Raw genomic sequence first — 15,777 nt, forward strand, 5'->3', positions numbered from 1 at the left:
ACCATATGATCTAGCAATTGCACTACTGGGTATTTACCCCAAAGATACAAATGTAGGGATCCGAAGGGGTACGTGCACCCTAATGTTTATAGCAGCAATGTCCACAATAGCCAAACTGTGGAAAGAGCCAAGATGCCCATTGACAGATGACTGGATAAAGAAAATGTGGTATACATACACAATGGAATATTATGCAGCCATGAAAAGGAATGAGATCTTGCCATTTGTAATGACGTGGATGGAACTGGAGGGTGTTATGCTGAGTGAAATAAGTCAATCAGAGAAAGACATGTATCATATGACCTCACTGATATGAGGAATTCTTAATCTCAGGAAACAAACTGAGGGTTGCTGGAGTGGTTGGGGGTGGGAGGGATGGGGTGGCTGGGTGATAGACATTGGGGAGGGTATGTGCTGTGGTGAGCACTGTGAATTGTGCAAGACTGTTGAATCACAGATCTGTACCTCTGAAACAAATAATGCAATATATGTTAAGAAAAAAAAAAGAAGGAGATAGCAGGAGGGGAAGAATGAAGGGGGGGAAATCGGAGGGGGAGACGAACCATGAGAGACGATGGACTCTGAAAAACAAACTGAGGGTTCTAGAGGGGAGGGCATGGGGGGATGGGTTAGCCTGGTGATGGGTATTAAAGAAGGCACGTTCTGCGTGGAGCACTGGGTGTTATGCACAAACAATGAATCATGGAACACTACATCACAAACTAATGATGTAATGTATGGTGATTAACATAACATTAAAAAATTTAAAAAAATATTTTACAGTGGAATATTTATTAACCCTTCTAACATTCCCTTTGCACAGACAAGCATAGCCCTCATTTTTCAGAGAGCAAAGAAGAATGAGAGGAAATGGTTTGGTTTCTTTCCTCCCTACTGACTCCACTTGGTCCCTGTCATCCTCCTCTGTAGGTTGGTGACAGCCTCAAGGAAAAGTGCTTTATCTCTTCTAGATAGACTTTACTTTCAAGTGTCATTATTCTGTATCCTAAGTGGTCTTTCTGAGAATCACATGAAGGGGTCCAGAATATGCCACAGTGGCATAGGTATTATTTTGAGTTGAAGACATTTGAGAATCAACAGTTACAAGAAGAGGCTTTTTCTGAACTCCCCTTATCTGGCTGAAAACAGGGCCTCTCAAAATCATCCCCCTGTCATAAATCTCCTCCCTGGCAGTTTCACAACCTGCCATGGAAGATTGACTCCTATCACCAGAGATGAGAAACGAGCACTGGGATAAGAAATTGCCTAAACAGACACTGTCACAAAACTATCAAACCCCCCATCTATTCCCCTAAGGAACCGCTTGTTTTTCCCAAAAGTCATTTGTTCTCCCACAAGTGCCCTTCTCCCCCACCTCCTACCTCATTCATCCCCTTTTAAGATGGCATATGGCCTCAAATTCTAACTAACCCCCTCTTCAGTCACTTTTTTGAGTGAGTTCCGGTATGTATATAATTAAAATTTGTTTTTTCTTTTGTTAATCTTTCAGGTTGAGTTTAATTCAGTCCCCTAAGAACTAAAGTTAAGAGGGTAGAGGAAACATTTTCTTCCGTAACACAGCATTGTAAGGATTCCATGATGTTGTTTCAAATTTCCGAACCCCTGATTTCCTAAATGCTTTCCATCTCTTTACCAGATTTCCCTGGCAGTGGGCCAGATAAACTAAAGTTGCCTACTCTAGGATTATCCCCAAGGCAGGAGCACCCCATGGTCCACATTATTTTGAGTACAAACCTGCTACTCACCTTGGTTCTCCCAGCACTGAAATGGGGAGGCAAAGATCTTGAGGCTGCTGTTATCCTGGTTCTTGTCTGGGCCAAGTTACCTGAGCAAAAAAGACAAAAAAGTTAAAGTGAAGGAAAAGTTAAGGAATAGTATTATGAGTAATTTTTCCTTTTATGACCTTGTATTTTTATTAATTTTCCAAATGATCTGCTCTGAATATGAAAAATTTGGAAGAATTTGAATTTTGAAACTTTAATGATATAAATTATAAACAAATTATAATAATTTATAAATTATAATTTATTATACAAATTGAATTTATCTTAGTTTCATAAGCAAAAAGGAAAAAATAAAAAACTCTCCAATTCACTCAATAAACTAGCAATAGAAGGAAACTGCCACAACATAAAAAGGACATATGAAAAGCCCACAGCTAACATACTCAACAGTGAAAGATCAAAAGTTTTTTCCTCTAAGATCAGGAACAGGGCAAGGATGCTCACTCTCACCACTTGTATTCAACTAGCAGTCAAACTCAAGCACTTAGGCAAGAAAAAGAAATAAAAGACTTCCAAATTGTAAAGAAAGAAGTAAAATGATCTCTGTTCACAGGTGGCATGATCTTTTATGTAGAAAACCCTAAAGATCCTACCAAAAAAGCTGTTAGAACTAATAAATCAATTCAGCAAAATTGTAAGATATAAAATCAGCATTGAAAAATCAGTTTCATTTCTATGCACTAACAATGAAAATTTGAAAAGGAAATTAAGAAAATACTATTTACAATAGCATCAAAAAGAATAAAATACTTAGAAATTAACTTAACCAAGGAGGCAAAAGACTTGTACTTGGTGATACTTAGTGTTAAGTTAACTCAAGGGGTGGTTAGAGAGTTGGGTTCACATAGCATCTTAACAAAAGAACAATAAATGTCTAGGTAAGTGACAAAAGATCTTTGAGTTTTTAGGGGCAGTAAATTATGGGAAAGTAAATATATGAGGAAGCCAATAGAAGGTAAGGGCAAGTTAGTAAAGTTATACAGATTCCTCTGATGCTGTCTCTGGGTTGATAAGGGTCTAGAGTTGTCTCTGGTGATTAACTTCTGTCCTTCCTGGTAGAGAGGGGTGGGGAGGTACTTCTACAAATTTATATCTTGCTTTTATGTAAACAGGGGGAGGGCAGGGAGCTTTTCTTATATCTACTTCTTCTCAATTACCTTCAGCTCAAATAATCTTTATGCCAAAGTGGCATATTTTTGGGTGGCATATTCTGCTACCCTTTACTGTGTTCATGGATGAAAATATCTAATATTGACAAAATGTCCATGATACCCAAAAAGATCTATAGATTCAAAGTAATCCCATCAAAATCCTAATATTTTCACAGAAATATAAAAAACAACCCTAAAATTCATCTGGAACCACAAAGGATCCAAAGCTCCAAATGATCTTGAGAAGGAAAAGAAAAGCTGAAAGCTTCGTGCTTCCTGATTTCAAAATATATTATAAAGCAACAGTAATCAAAAGAGTATTGTCCTGGTATAAGGACAAACATATATACCAATGGAACAGAATAGAGAGCCAGAAATAAATCTATGCATATATGGTCAAATAATATTTAAGATGGGTATCAAGATTATACAATGAGGAAAGGGTGGTCTCTTCAACAAACTGTATTTGGAAAACTTGATATCCATACGCAAAAAAATGAAACTGGACCCCTATCTTACACAAAATTCAATTCCTACTGGATTAAAGACTTAAATGTAAGACCTGAAACTATAAAACTCCTAGAAAAAAACGGGGAAAGTTTCATAACATTGATCTTAGCAGTGATTTCTTGGATAGGATATCAAAAGCACAGGCAATAAAAGCAAAAATAGACAAGTGGGTTTACATCAAATCAAAAGCTTCTGCACAGGAAAGGAAACAATCAACAGAGGGAAAAGGCAACCTACAGAATGGGAGAAAATATTTGCAGACCATGTAAGGGGTTAATTTCCAAGATCTATAAGGAACTCCTACAACTGTACAGCAAAATATAAAATAACATAACCTGATTTAAAAATAGGCAAAGGTTGGCTCAGCTGGTTAGGCGTCTGACTCTTGATTTCAGCTCAGGGCATGATCTCAGGGTTGTGGGATTGAGCCCCACGTTGGGCTCCACACTCAGTGGGGAGTCTGCTTGGGATTCTCTCTCTCCCTCTGCCCCTCCTCCCTGTGTGTGCACATGCATGCTCTCTCTCCAAAATAAATAAATAAATCTTGAAAAAAATATAAAAAGAATAAAAAAATTAAAATGGGCAAAGGACTTGAATAGGCATTTTTCCAAAGAGGACATAAAAATGGCCAACAGCTATATAAAAGATGCTCAACATCACTAAGAATCAGGGAAATGCATATCAAAACCACAACGAGATATCACTTTATACTGTTAGGATGGTCATTATATAAAACAACAACAATAACAAGAGAAAATAACAAGTATTGGCAAGGATATGGAGAAACTAGAATCTTGGTGCACTCACTGCTAGTGGGAATATAAAGTGGTGCAGCCAATATGGAAACCAGTGTGGAGGTTCTTGAAAAAATTAAAAATAGAATACCATGTGATCCAACAATCCCACTTCTGGATATTTAGCCAAAACAACTGGAAACGGAATCGTGAAGAGGTATGTGCCTCCCATGTTCACTGCAGCATTATTCACAACAGCCAAGCAGTGAAAACTAAATATTCATCAGATAATGAATGGATACAGAAAATGTGGTATATATGTACAATGGAATATTATTCAGCCTTATAAAAGAAGGATGTCTTGCCATTTGAAACAACACAGATGAACCTGGGACATTATGCTAAGTGAAATAAGTCAGTCACAGACAAATACTGCATGATTCCACTTCTATGATATATCTAAAATAGATAAGCTCATAAAAGCAGAGAGTAGAATGTTGGTTGCCAGGGGCTGCAAGGACAGGGAAACGGGGAGTTGCTGTTCAATGGGTAGAGTTTCAGTAATGCAAGATGACAAAGTTCTAGAGATCTGATCTACAACAATGTGCATATAGTCAACGATACTGTACTATATACTTAAAAATGTGTTAGGAGTGAAGGTTTCATGTTACGTGTTTTTACCACAATAAGAAAAAACAATCTCCAACTAGGGCACTGTCAGTCTTTGAAAGAGACGAGTAAGCAAGAAAAAAGATGCTGGGAGTTTTCCCAAAAGAGAAATTGGGCAACAAAGAACCCCACTGTGAAGGTTTAAGACACAGAAACTGATTAGCAGATCTGGCAGTATGGGCCCCTCAGCACACAGGGAGAAAGCCCGCCAGGCAGTGAACCAGAGGACATAGAGAGCATGGGCAGTAGCCATTGAGTCCTGGGGACTGATGGCTTTTGCATTTTCCCCTGGGTGTGAACAAGTTCACTAGTATCTCAGAGCCCAAGTTTCCTTATCTATAAGATGAAGACAGTATTACCTCATTCTGAGAGTTGTTATGGGCATTCAATGAGGGTAATTCACGATAAGCACTGTCAACATGGGACTTGCTCAAGGTAAGTGCTCACTTCATATTAGCCAGCATTGATTATTATTAATAATATTAATATTATTATTTGCTATGAATAGTCCACCCACACAGGTCTCAAAACAGAGAGTAGAAGGCAAGAGAATACCAAGGAATCTTACTAATTTCCTACTGTGAGTACTGGTCAGTCAAAAAACTAATGAAAGAGGAGAAAAAATGATAAGGCAACCCCCACTTTGAACCTCCATGCCTTGGCCACTCTGATTCCCAATGCTTTTTACCTCTGAAGAAGCTGAGCGGCCTGTTCAGAAGCTCTTCTCCCCTCACCACCCACCCACCCTTAATCTCCTCTCCCATCCCTAGCCTCCCAAACTAAGTGCTTGAAGACTTCTGTTTGCTTTTTTACCTACGATGTCATTCGATTCTGTAGCAAAATAAAAAGTTGTCAATGAAAGGAAATGCTGCAATTTGTGCATATGCAAGACACTCAGGATTTCAAAGTTTTTAGCAAGTCTAGCACAAAAATGTCCAAATGTTTTCTCTGGCGATATCTTCAGAGGCTAAACTGTGATTAATAGCCCAGAAAGAACCCTTTGAAGCAGGATTGGTGACATCAAAGTCATAATCCAGGGGTGGCAGGAGCTTTATAATGAGTGGGAAGCATTTTAACACATTTCAAAGGATTTACAGCATGAATGAACAATAGACCTCAGCAGATGCACTGCACACACCTTTCAGTAACATAACCTATAAGAAGTTTCCATTTTAATTTAAATGTAAATACAGTGTTCACATTTGTTTCAAAGCATCCTCCCAGCTTCACCCCTAGACAGCCTCTTTGGCTAAGGATGCCTCACTGCCCCAGAGCACCCTCCTGTGCTTCCCGAAACTGTGACTACTGACGTGTGTTGTGAAGAGAAAATGGAAGTCAGAGGCATCTAACGGAATTTATATCCTGTGTGGGAACTGGGTTAAGAAAGAATCTAAAATGGAGCTTACAATGATCCCACACAATTTCTCTGTTTCCAACTTAAAGAGAAAGAGACAAGTGGTCTGAACACAGAGCTGGAACTTTTAAACAATGGCAATTTCCTGCCTGCTTCAGAGCATTTCATCACTTGGAAAGTACCCAGGACCCATGATTTCATCTTCAGTTGCTTCTTAAGAATTGTCCAAAATGATGGTTGCTGTTTAAATAATCACGCACAGAATTCGGCTTCCCTCTGCTGCCCTCTCTGGGTTTACAGAATTTGTTGCAGGGTTCCCGTGGTGACTGCTAGGAGACATTTGTTTGGAAAATTTGCCTGTTTAAATTTTCCCTAACACAAGGAATAGGCTAATAAATCATAAGCTAATAAACTACTGCAAAGCAATGCTGAAATGTAAAAGTCTTATGTCAAATTGCTACTAAGAAAGAAGCTGCAGATAAAAAAATCAAATGTTTCAGTTCATCTATTACCAGAGTAAGTTATCTGAGTAGACCTGATTATTGAAACCATTGATCCAACAGTCAGTCTGGATACTGAGAACCTAAACCACACCATACTGTCTACAGGAAAATGACCTTGTACCACCCCATTTCCATTAGCATGAATTTCTTTTTCCAGGCAATGGTTTGATTGTTCATTATAGGAACTCCCTGAAAGACCTAAGACCATCAATTCTTCAAAGGAAAATATCAACAGCCATTTACCCCTGAGGATTCTATGAATCCCTGGGCTCAAAAATCCTCACCTTGCTTTTTCCACCAATTGTAGATTTTTGTTCTGTGATCCTTACCCAACCCTTATCAAGCCCCCTCACTTTGAAAGATCCACCTTAAAAAAAACCTTTATCCCAATAAATTCTGACCCTGCTTTTCCTTCTCCTGGACACTGCCAAAACTTTGAGAGGTGGTGGTCTCCGTTACTGTGGTAAGTAATGAACACTGCTTTGTCTCATTAACAGGTTGTGTGGGTGATATTTACCAAGTCAGCGTGGGACAGACCAGGACTGGCGTGATCCCTGCCATGCCTGCAGTATTCTAATTTCAGTCACAACACCATAGTCATAAAAATACAAGGAGTCAAATTCAGTAGTTGTATAAAACATACCATAGTATTCTGTATGCAAAAAAGCTTGTTTTTATATACCTATCTATCCTAAATATAATAAGGATTTGTTTTAGATTTGATACACTAAGGTAACATAAAACAGCTACAAAAAATATGAAACAGTTGTAGGAGGCCAAAAGAAAAAGTGTGTTGTTAGATTTTGTTCTGCAAGCTTTTTAACTTTCTACCCTGGCATTCTTCTATGGCTTTGAGTGTGAATATCAATAAATGGGCAGGAGGGAGGTGGGAGAGCTCCCAGCCCACTTAATCTCTCAAGAAAAGAACATTGATAATATATCGAATGGGGTGTAGTTTTGTGGAGGCAAAGTAACAAGAGTAAATAAAACACCAGCCTGCCCTCCCAGCTCTTTTATAGAAGATGCACACATAACAAATTCACTCTCTTTTCTGAGTGCACAACCTTTAACATGCACATGGATAATTCAAAGCCCAAAAGAAACCCCTCTCTCCTTCCTGTATTGACTTTTAATTGGCAGTTATGTGGCATCTTAGGAAGTTCTGCATAATTAACACCTCTGGACTATCTGCTTAGAAGGAAGCCAAACCAATGTTTTTGCTTTTTCTTCTTTTTCATTTAGAATGTGAACTACAGCTTTAAAGATTGGTGACCCACAGATTTCAAAATTGTAGAGCTGAGGAAAAACAGTAACTCCTTCTTTCCTCCTTTCAGCTTTAAAACTCATAAACAGGATGTCAGCCCACCAAACTGTACCGGATGATCAGAATTCAAGGAGGTAACAGGCTTCCCTTTCCTAACTTGGTCAAGTGGAGCAGAGGCTCTCTGTTTTCTGCATTTTACTGCCACCTTGGCTGAAGCTTCAGTTCAGTCTATCCTCAGGAAAGAATCTCCCCATTGGTAGAGCCATGTAAAGAAAAAAAAAAAGCTCTTAATATTTCCTGCCTTCCCTATATTTTCTGGGGCAGTTTGCTTGTAAATGACATGACATGTGTTCATAAAAGTACTGGAGCCTAGACTGTTGATATTTATCAAAGAAGACCTGACCCATTCAGAAAAAAATGAAATTCACATACACATATCTGTCAGAACCCACTCATCACTGACATGTGAGATTTGCTTATTCCAGCGTCAGAGCAACATCCCTATGCAGCAGAGCAGGTTTTAGTCCAACCAATGCTGGTCCTGGAAAAACTGTAATTTAGGCAAAGGATGTATTCAAGTTACACACACTCCTTGGCGCACTCCCATTTCTACTTCTGAAGGTGCACAGGGCTTTTTTTTTTTTTTCAAAGATTTATTTATTTATTTATTTGAAAGAGAGAGAATGAGAGAGAGAGCATATAAGAGGGGGGAGGGTCAGAGGGAGAAGCAGACTCCCCGCTGAGCAGGGAGCCCGATGCGGGACTCGATCCCGGGACTCCAGGATCATGAATCCCGGGACTCCAGGATCATGACCTCAGCCGAAGGCAGTCGCCCAACCAACTGAGCCACCCAGGCGCCCGTGCACATGGCTTTAATGCTGTATCTCCTCCCTACTCCAGCAGCCAGTTTCCCTATTTCCTCGACTAGGCGGTACAGACCTCCTCCCTCAAACCTCCCCTATGTTCCAAATCTTCAGGTTACTATTCTCCTCTGACAACTAATCCAGATCTCATTTGTTCATGCATAGAGAAATGTATTACTTCACTCAGGTGAGATGTTTGCAGGATATGGAAAGCCTTCTAGGAACAAAACATTCACAGAATGAGTCTGCCGATGGAAATGCTGGGTACCTATAGACCATCCAGTGTCTGGGTAAGAGGACAGTTTGTTAGTAGAGGTGCTTTCAGTTAATGGTGCTCAAGTTATTCATGCTTTGAAATAAGACATTAAGGGCCCTCCATGGGTCTTCCAAAGATGAACAGAACACAGTTCTTCGTCTCAAGGGGAGGACAGCCCAGAGAAGCTGCTGGGGGAAGGGAGAAGACTGACATATAAACAATCCATTGCCTTGAAGTAGAAAGTGTTATAATAAACCTGAATAAAGTGACCTGAGAGGACAGAAGACTAAGTTTTCTTGCAAGAATGAGAAAAAAAGCTGAAAAGTAGGCAATAAATGAGCTAGATCTTGAAGGATTTTCAGGAGTTTGACGGGAAGGGGAAAGGATTCTACCTGGAAGATGCAGAATGCTTAGTGAGAAGAGAGATCTTTAAAAGTTCCAGAGACTGGAGTGCCTGGCTGGCTCAGTTAGAAGAGCATGTGACTCTTGATCTTGGGGTCCATGAGTTAAAGCCCCATGTGGGGTGTAGAGATTACTTAAATAAATAAAAAACTAAAGATAAATTAATTAATTAATTAATAAAAATTCCAGAGACTTTCAGAGACCCTATACATCAAACTCCCAAAGAGCTTCTCATTTTTATTAGACATATAATAATAGCAAAAACTATTTATTTATTTTTAAATTTTTATTGTTATGTTAATCACCATACATTACATCATTAGCTTTTGATGAAGTGTTCCATGATTCGTTGTTTGTGCATAACACCCAGTGCTCCATGCAGAATGTGCCCTCTTTAATACCTATCACCAGGCTAACCCATCCCCCAACCCCCCTCCCCTCTAGAACCTGCAGTTTGTTTTTCAGAGTCCATCGTCTCTCATGGTTCGTTTCCCCCTCCCTTCTTTCTTCCCCTTCCTGCTATCTTCTTCTTCTTTTTTTTTTCTTAACATATATCGCATTATTTGTTTCAGAGGTACAGATCTGTGATTCAACAGTCTTGCACAATTCACAGCGCTCACCATAGCACATACCCTCCCCAATGTCTATCACCCAGCCACCCCTCCCTCCTACCCCCCACCACTCCAGCAACCCTCAAAATACTATTTGTTTTTTTACCCTTATAAGCATAAACACATTACTTGTCCCTCCTACCAATGAAAATACTAACTATAAAGGCAATTTCTGGGGAAAGAAAACATGGAAAAGGAAAGTTTTGCTAAGGCATCATAAGTCACTGAGACCATGGACAAAATCTTTGCTATTTTGCTCTTCCAGTGGCCTTCAGGTAGAGTACTCAACCATTTGGCCAAAGTTGGATGGTCTGGATGTAAACCAGTAGGGTACAAGCACTAAGGAGATCAAAGTCTTGAGTAAAATCTCGTATGGATCAGGTAGTTTCACAGAGAAAAGTGACATTCCATATCTAAGACTAGAATCCTAAGTAAAATGCCCAGGCAGGAGAGAATAAGCTGATCACTGCAGATTTTAAAAGCCCCCTCTAGAAGTTCTGCTCAATACACCTTATCTGTTGATGATGAGTCTGTTGCATGAATTCTTTGTGTGAAGCACAATACTTGGGTTTCCTTGTGTTTTCAGTTAAGACCGTGAAAGCCACAGTGGGCTTCAGGAAATAAGATGCTGCTAACTCCCATTGTGCAGGATAACAACTGAGTGCTTGAAACTATAAATGCTTCTTTGGTTCTCCCTCCTCAGCATGGAAGCAATGAAAAGGATGCTAGACTTGAAAGTGAGAAATCCGGATTCTTATCCCAGGCCTGCCATTGACTTTAGATCATTCTACCCTCTGTGACTCACTTGTATGGTATGTCAAATGAGGAGTCTGAGGATATTAGTGGTCTTCTACTTGTATGCCATAGCATTCTGCCATGGCACCCACAGAGCAAACCCTTTGTGGCTACACAGCTTCATTTAGATCAATACCAGGCAATGTGGTGTTAAGAGGGGTAGAACCTTTTTGAGGGGAAACTACAAGAACTGTGTAATGTCGACCTGGTGCCAAAAAGAGACTGTATGACATCTGTGGCCAGGACATATAAGAAATTTACATGGGCTATAAATCAGAGAGCTGGTCAGGGCAATAAATGATATTGTTCAAAAAGCAACATCAGAGAAAATTATTTGCAAAAGATAGATCTGATAAAGGACTGTTATCCAAAATATACGAAGAATTCTTAAAATTCATTAAGAAAACAACCCAGTTGAAAAATGAACCAAAGATTTTTTTTTTCTTTAAAGTTTTTTTAGTAATCTCTATACCCAAGGTGGGGCTTAAACTCACAACCCTGAGATCAAGAGTTGCATGCTCTTCGGACTAAGCCAGCCAGGCACCCCAAAATGGACCAAAGATCTTAAAAGACACTTCACCTAAGAAGATACATGGATGACAAATAAGCATACGCAAAGATGCTCCACATCACATGTCAACAGGGAAACGCAAATTAGGATAAAAATGAGGCACCACTACACGCCTATTAGAATAGCCAAAATCAAGAACTACTGACAACATCAAATGCTGGTAAAGATTTGGAGCAACAGGAATTCTCATTCATTGCCAGTAGGAATGCAAAATGGTACAGCCATCTTTTTTTTTTTTTTTTTTTTAAGTAGGCTCCATGCCCAGTGTGGAGCTCGAACTCAAAACTCTGAGATCAAGACCTGAGTTGAAATCAAGAGTTGGATACTTAACCATCTGAACCACCCAGGTGCCCCAGTATAGCCGTTTTTGGAAGAGAGTTTAGCAGTTTCTTACAAACGAAACATACTTTTAGCACACTAACATACTCTTAGTCCCACTCTTCAATATCTACCCAAAAGGATTGAAAACTTATGTCCACACAAAATCCTGTTACCAAAACTTGGAAGCAATCAAGATGTATTTCAGCAGGCGAACAGATAAATAAACTAAGGTACATCCAGACAATAGAAAAGAAAATGAACTAACAAGTCATGAAAAGCCTTGGAAGAATCTTAAATGCACATTACAAAGTGAAAGAAGCCAATCTGAGAAGGCTGCATATTATATGATTCCAACTACATGACAAAGATCAGGCTTGGGGAAGGGATGAATAGGCAGAGCACAGATGACTTTTATGGCTGTGAAAATACTCTGTATGATACCATAATGATGGAGACATGTCATTATACATTTGTCTAAACCCACAGAATGTACAACACCAAGTGTGAACCCTAATGTAAACTATGGACTTTGAGTAATAATGATATGTCAGTATAAGTTCATCCACTGTAACAAATGTACCACTCTGGTGGAAGATACTGATAATGAAGGAGGCTATGCATATGTGGGCAGGGGTTATATGGGAAATCTCTGTTCCTTCCCCTCAATTTTACTGTGAACTAACACTGCTCTTTAAAAGTTTTTTTTCTTTTTTTTAAAGCAACATCATGCTGACCAACAAACAAATGAATTAGAGTAACAATTGTGGATGCAAATTATAGTAAAAAAGATTGAATAATGTTAGGCTTCCATTCAGCTCTGAAATTCTACCTATGGTCGTAAAATCTTAAAAGAACCCTGAGGTGGGGGAAATAAGAAAGAACCAGATAAAGAAGACAGAACTAAAATCTGCACAACGTATTATTGTTTCGTAGCAGTTTAGTAGGGCAACAGAAGGAGGAGGGGGCGGTGATGATAGTGTGGCTTAGATAAATGGAGGAAGTGTAAATGATTTTTACCGAGACCTGAATATATAATTCGTCAACGCGCTCTTCACAGCTGATCACCCTAAGCAACTAGCAATGGTTCCGTTTCTGTGGTCTCTTTAGTTACTCCTCCTTTACTTTGCTATTGTGGCTACAGTGAGCTTATTCAGATCCCCAATTTTTACACCACTCTTCTTAGCACATGAGAGAGGGGACAGAAGTATAGGTTTTCCTCCCTCCCTACAATGTTTTCAAGATTAAGGAATTCAGTGTGCTTATCTTTAACATCTTCATAATACATATTCTCCTAGTAAAAAAAAAAATCATGCTTCTTTCAGATTAGACATTAGTAAATACCCGCCATTTTGAAAAACTGGGTACTAATATGAATGCAATCATCACTATGTAAATCTTTTTTCTACTGAGTCTCTGCAAGCATAGTTATCCCCAAGTCTATTTTTCACATTTGCCCACTATTTTACTTTACTCCAAGGAATGACTATTCCATATCACCCAGCTCCTTTTTAAAAGGACCTAGTCTGAATATCCAGGTGCACATCTTTGAGAAAAACTACAGAATCCAGAAAATAAGGAGAGGCATACTGAGAAAGGCAACATTCTGCAGGAAACAAAACGTACAACATGCCTAATTGGTCAGCATTACTCATATCTAACTATACTGCCACAGGTTTTCTGAACATCCACACACCCACATTTCTCTTTTATATATATGATTTTTATTTTTTTGTTGTTGTTATTACCAACTTATAAAATGGCAGTGCCCAGAAAGTTCTACTGAAACTTATATGCATCATGGTGTTCAAGGATAAAATTAATCTATTTTTCTTTCTTTCTTAAGCACAGGCATTGCCTTTTTGAGACCTTGGCCTTATGATACAGACCTTGGCCTTGTGATATAGCATACAAAATAACCCTTTGATTTCAAAAACTTTGTAAATTAAAGTCTTATCTTACATATGGGGGATGCCATAATTACTGATCTTTTTTTTAAAAGAACAGAACCTATACAGAATAAAGGTCAGCAAAAAGATTATTCCTCTGATGAAGTAACTCTACAAGCATCACAACTCTGTGCTAATTCTAGAGGCTGCAGCTAGTCAGTGTACTTGTGTCTGAGTCCTTTCAAGTCAATATAAATATTCTACCTTTCATGGGTATTTTTGTTTAGGAATGATTCCTTATAGAGATTATAAGCCCTTGGAAGCCAGGCACTATGTATTTCTATTCTCAATCAAGGTTTAAATGTTTCTAGAGAATGTCTCATCAAAAAATATTTCTTTAGCACCTGCTAAAGACTTGCAAAGTGTCCTACAAATAGTAGATGCTAAAGAAGAATTGTTTACTGAAGATGCTCCAATGCACCAGAACATTTTAGATGATTTCTACCCTTTCCTTCTAGGGATGGATCATATCCACCATCTCCTGTCAAACTTCAGTATCACAGATTCTTCCTTCAATCATCCAAGAATGCCATGGCTCATTATCTTAAGGAGATAAGCAATTGACTGTGAACCATTTTGCAGAGTTATGTAGCACCATGGATGAGTAATGAATCTGAATGAAACAGATTTATGGCTTAAATGTTTCCAGAGAATGTCTCATCAAAGCTAAAGATGTTCCTTGATGTAACACTGAAAGCTACCCATGAATCTAATTAACACTGTCTTCCCATTGGAGTCTAAGCTCCATGAGGGAGGGCACTAGGTGTATTCTATTTACCACTCTATACCTAGTGGTCTATTTAGCAGAGAGTAAGCATTCAAATACATGGGAATGAATGAGTGAATAAGTTGTGCATTCAATTTTTATTTAACATTACATCCAACACTTTATAAGAGCAGGCCCTAGTTCATCTCACTTCCTTCCACGTAGCCTGACCTTCTTGCTGGTCTTTGTCCATGCCACGGTCCTTTCATATTTCAGACGCTTTGCTCAAGTTATTTGAGGTCTGGATTGCAGAGGTGAAGTAGTTAAGATTGTGAGTTCTGGGATCAAACCACCTGGGGTTTGTCTCAGCTCTGCCACTTACTGGTTAGGAGTGCTTGAATGAGTTATTTTCTTTGTATCTGGGTTTTATCATCCAGAGGGCTGGATAAATGTTTATTGAGCTTTGGGAACAAAGTGTTCTTATTAAATTTATAGTTAACAGTTTCAGTGGTGAGTATAGATGCAGATGTTGCTGGTATAGGGGATTTGATTAGAGCCACATGGAACCCCTAGAGGTCCTAGTTGGCCAAGGAGTTTTAGTCAAAGCCAAATAACTTGACTCAGTGGCAACCTCTTCAGCATACCTTTTGAGATTTACTAAAATGTTATTATTTAGAGATTAATCAGAGTTTTATAGAATATCCAATTTTCTACTGCCCAAGGCCTCATTAAATGTTGGGTTGGTTGACTAGAAAGGAAAGCAAACACACTGAGGACTTAAGATTTGAGGGTTTATTTTATGCTGTTTATTTTCTTAAGATATTATTTTTAAAACACAGAAATCACAAACTCTCAACAGAAAGAAAGAAAAAAGAAAGGAATAAAGAAAGACCACAGTACTATGTAATATTATCCGTCTTTTTAAAAATGCATCAGAGATAAGGAAATAAATGTAGAAATCCACTTATCTTGCCCTATATTTGTAACTTAATTCCAGATCAGAAAAGAGTTAATAATTCTTAAATACTAACATTCACTGAATGTTTACAGGGTAGTAGATACTGTGCTAAGTGTGTGAAATGAGTTTTTAATGTGACAATCCTGTGAGCTGTGGCCCCAATCCACAAAGAAAGGAAACTGAGGCAGACAGTATTCAAGTTTCTTACCTGAGGTTGGGTATCAGCAGTGCAGAGCACTGAGCAGTCAACACCAAGAAAGCCCATCACCTGGGATGGCCTAATTTAAGATTTTGCAGTAGTTTCAGGTTTTTGATCATATCCAAGGCAGACCACTGAGTAACTGATGCCACTGCTGCC

The 15,777-nt window shown here is 38.8% G+C and overlaps 1 protein-coding gene across 2 annotated transcripts in view; it reads right to left on the bottom strand.

Annotated features, from left to right (window-relative positions):
* Positions 1–15,777, bottom strand: part of MYO3B (myosin IIIB) — a 382,159-nt gene that overhangs the window by 166,668 nt on the left and 199,714 nt on the right. For both annotated transcript variants that reach the window (XM_088022122.1, XM_088022121.1), the window contains exon 22: positions 1,767–1,846. In XM_088022122.1, coding sequence (XP_087878248.1) covers positions 1,767–1,846 — 80 coding nt within the window. The remainder of the gene's footprint in view (positions 1–1,766; positions 1,847–15,777) is intronic.

Source organism: Eumetopias jubatus, unplaced genomic scaffold (genome assembly GCF_037043125.1).
Source record: "Eumetopias jubatus isolate StellerSeaLion01/CBP00866 unplaced genomic scaffold, mEumJub1_p1.0 scaffold_3, whole genome shotgun sequence".
In the NCBI taxonomy this organism is placed as follows: domain Eukaryota; kingdom Metazoa; phylum Chordata; class Mammalia; order Carnivora; family Otariidae; genus Eumetopias; species Eumetopias jubatus.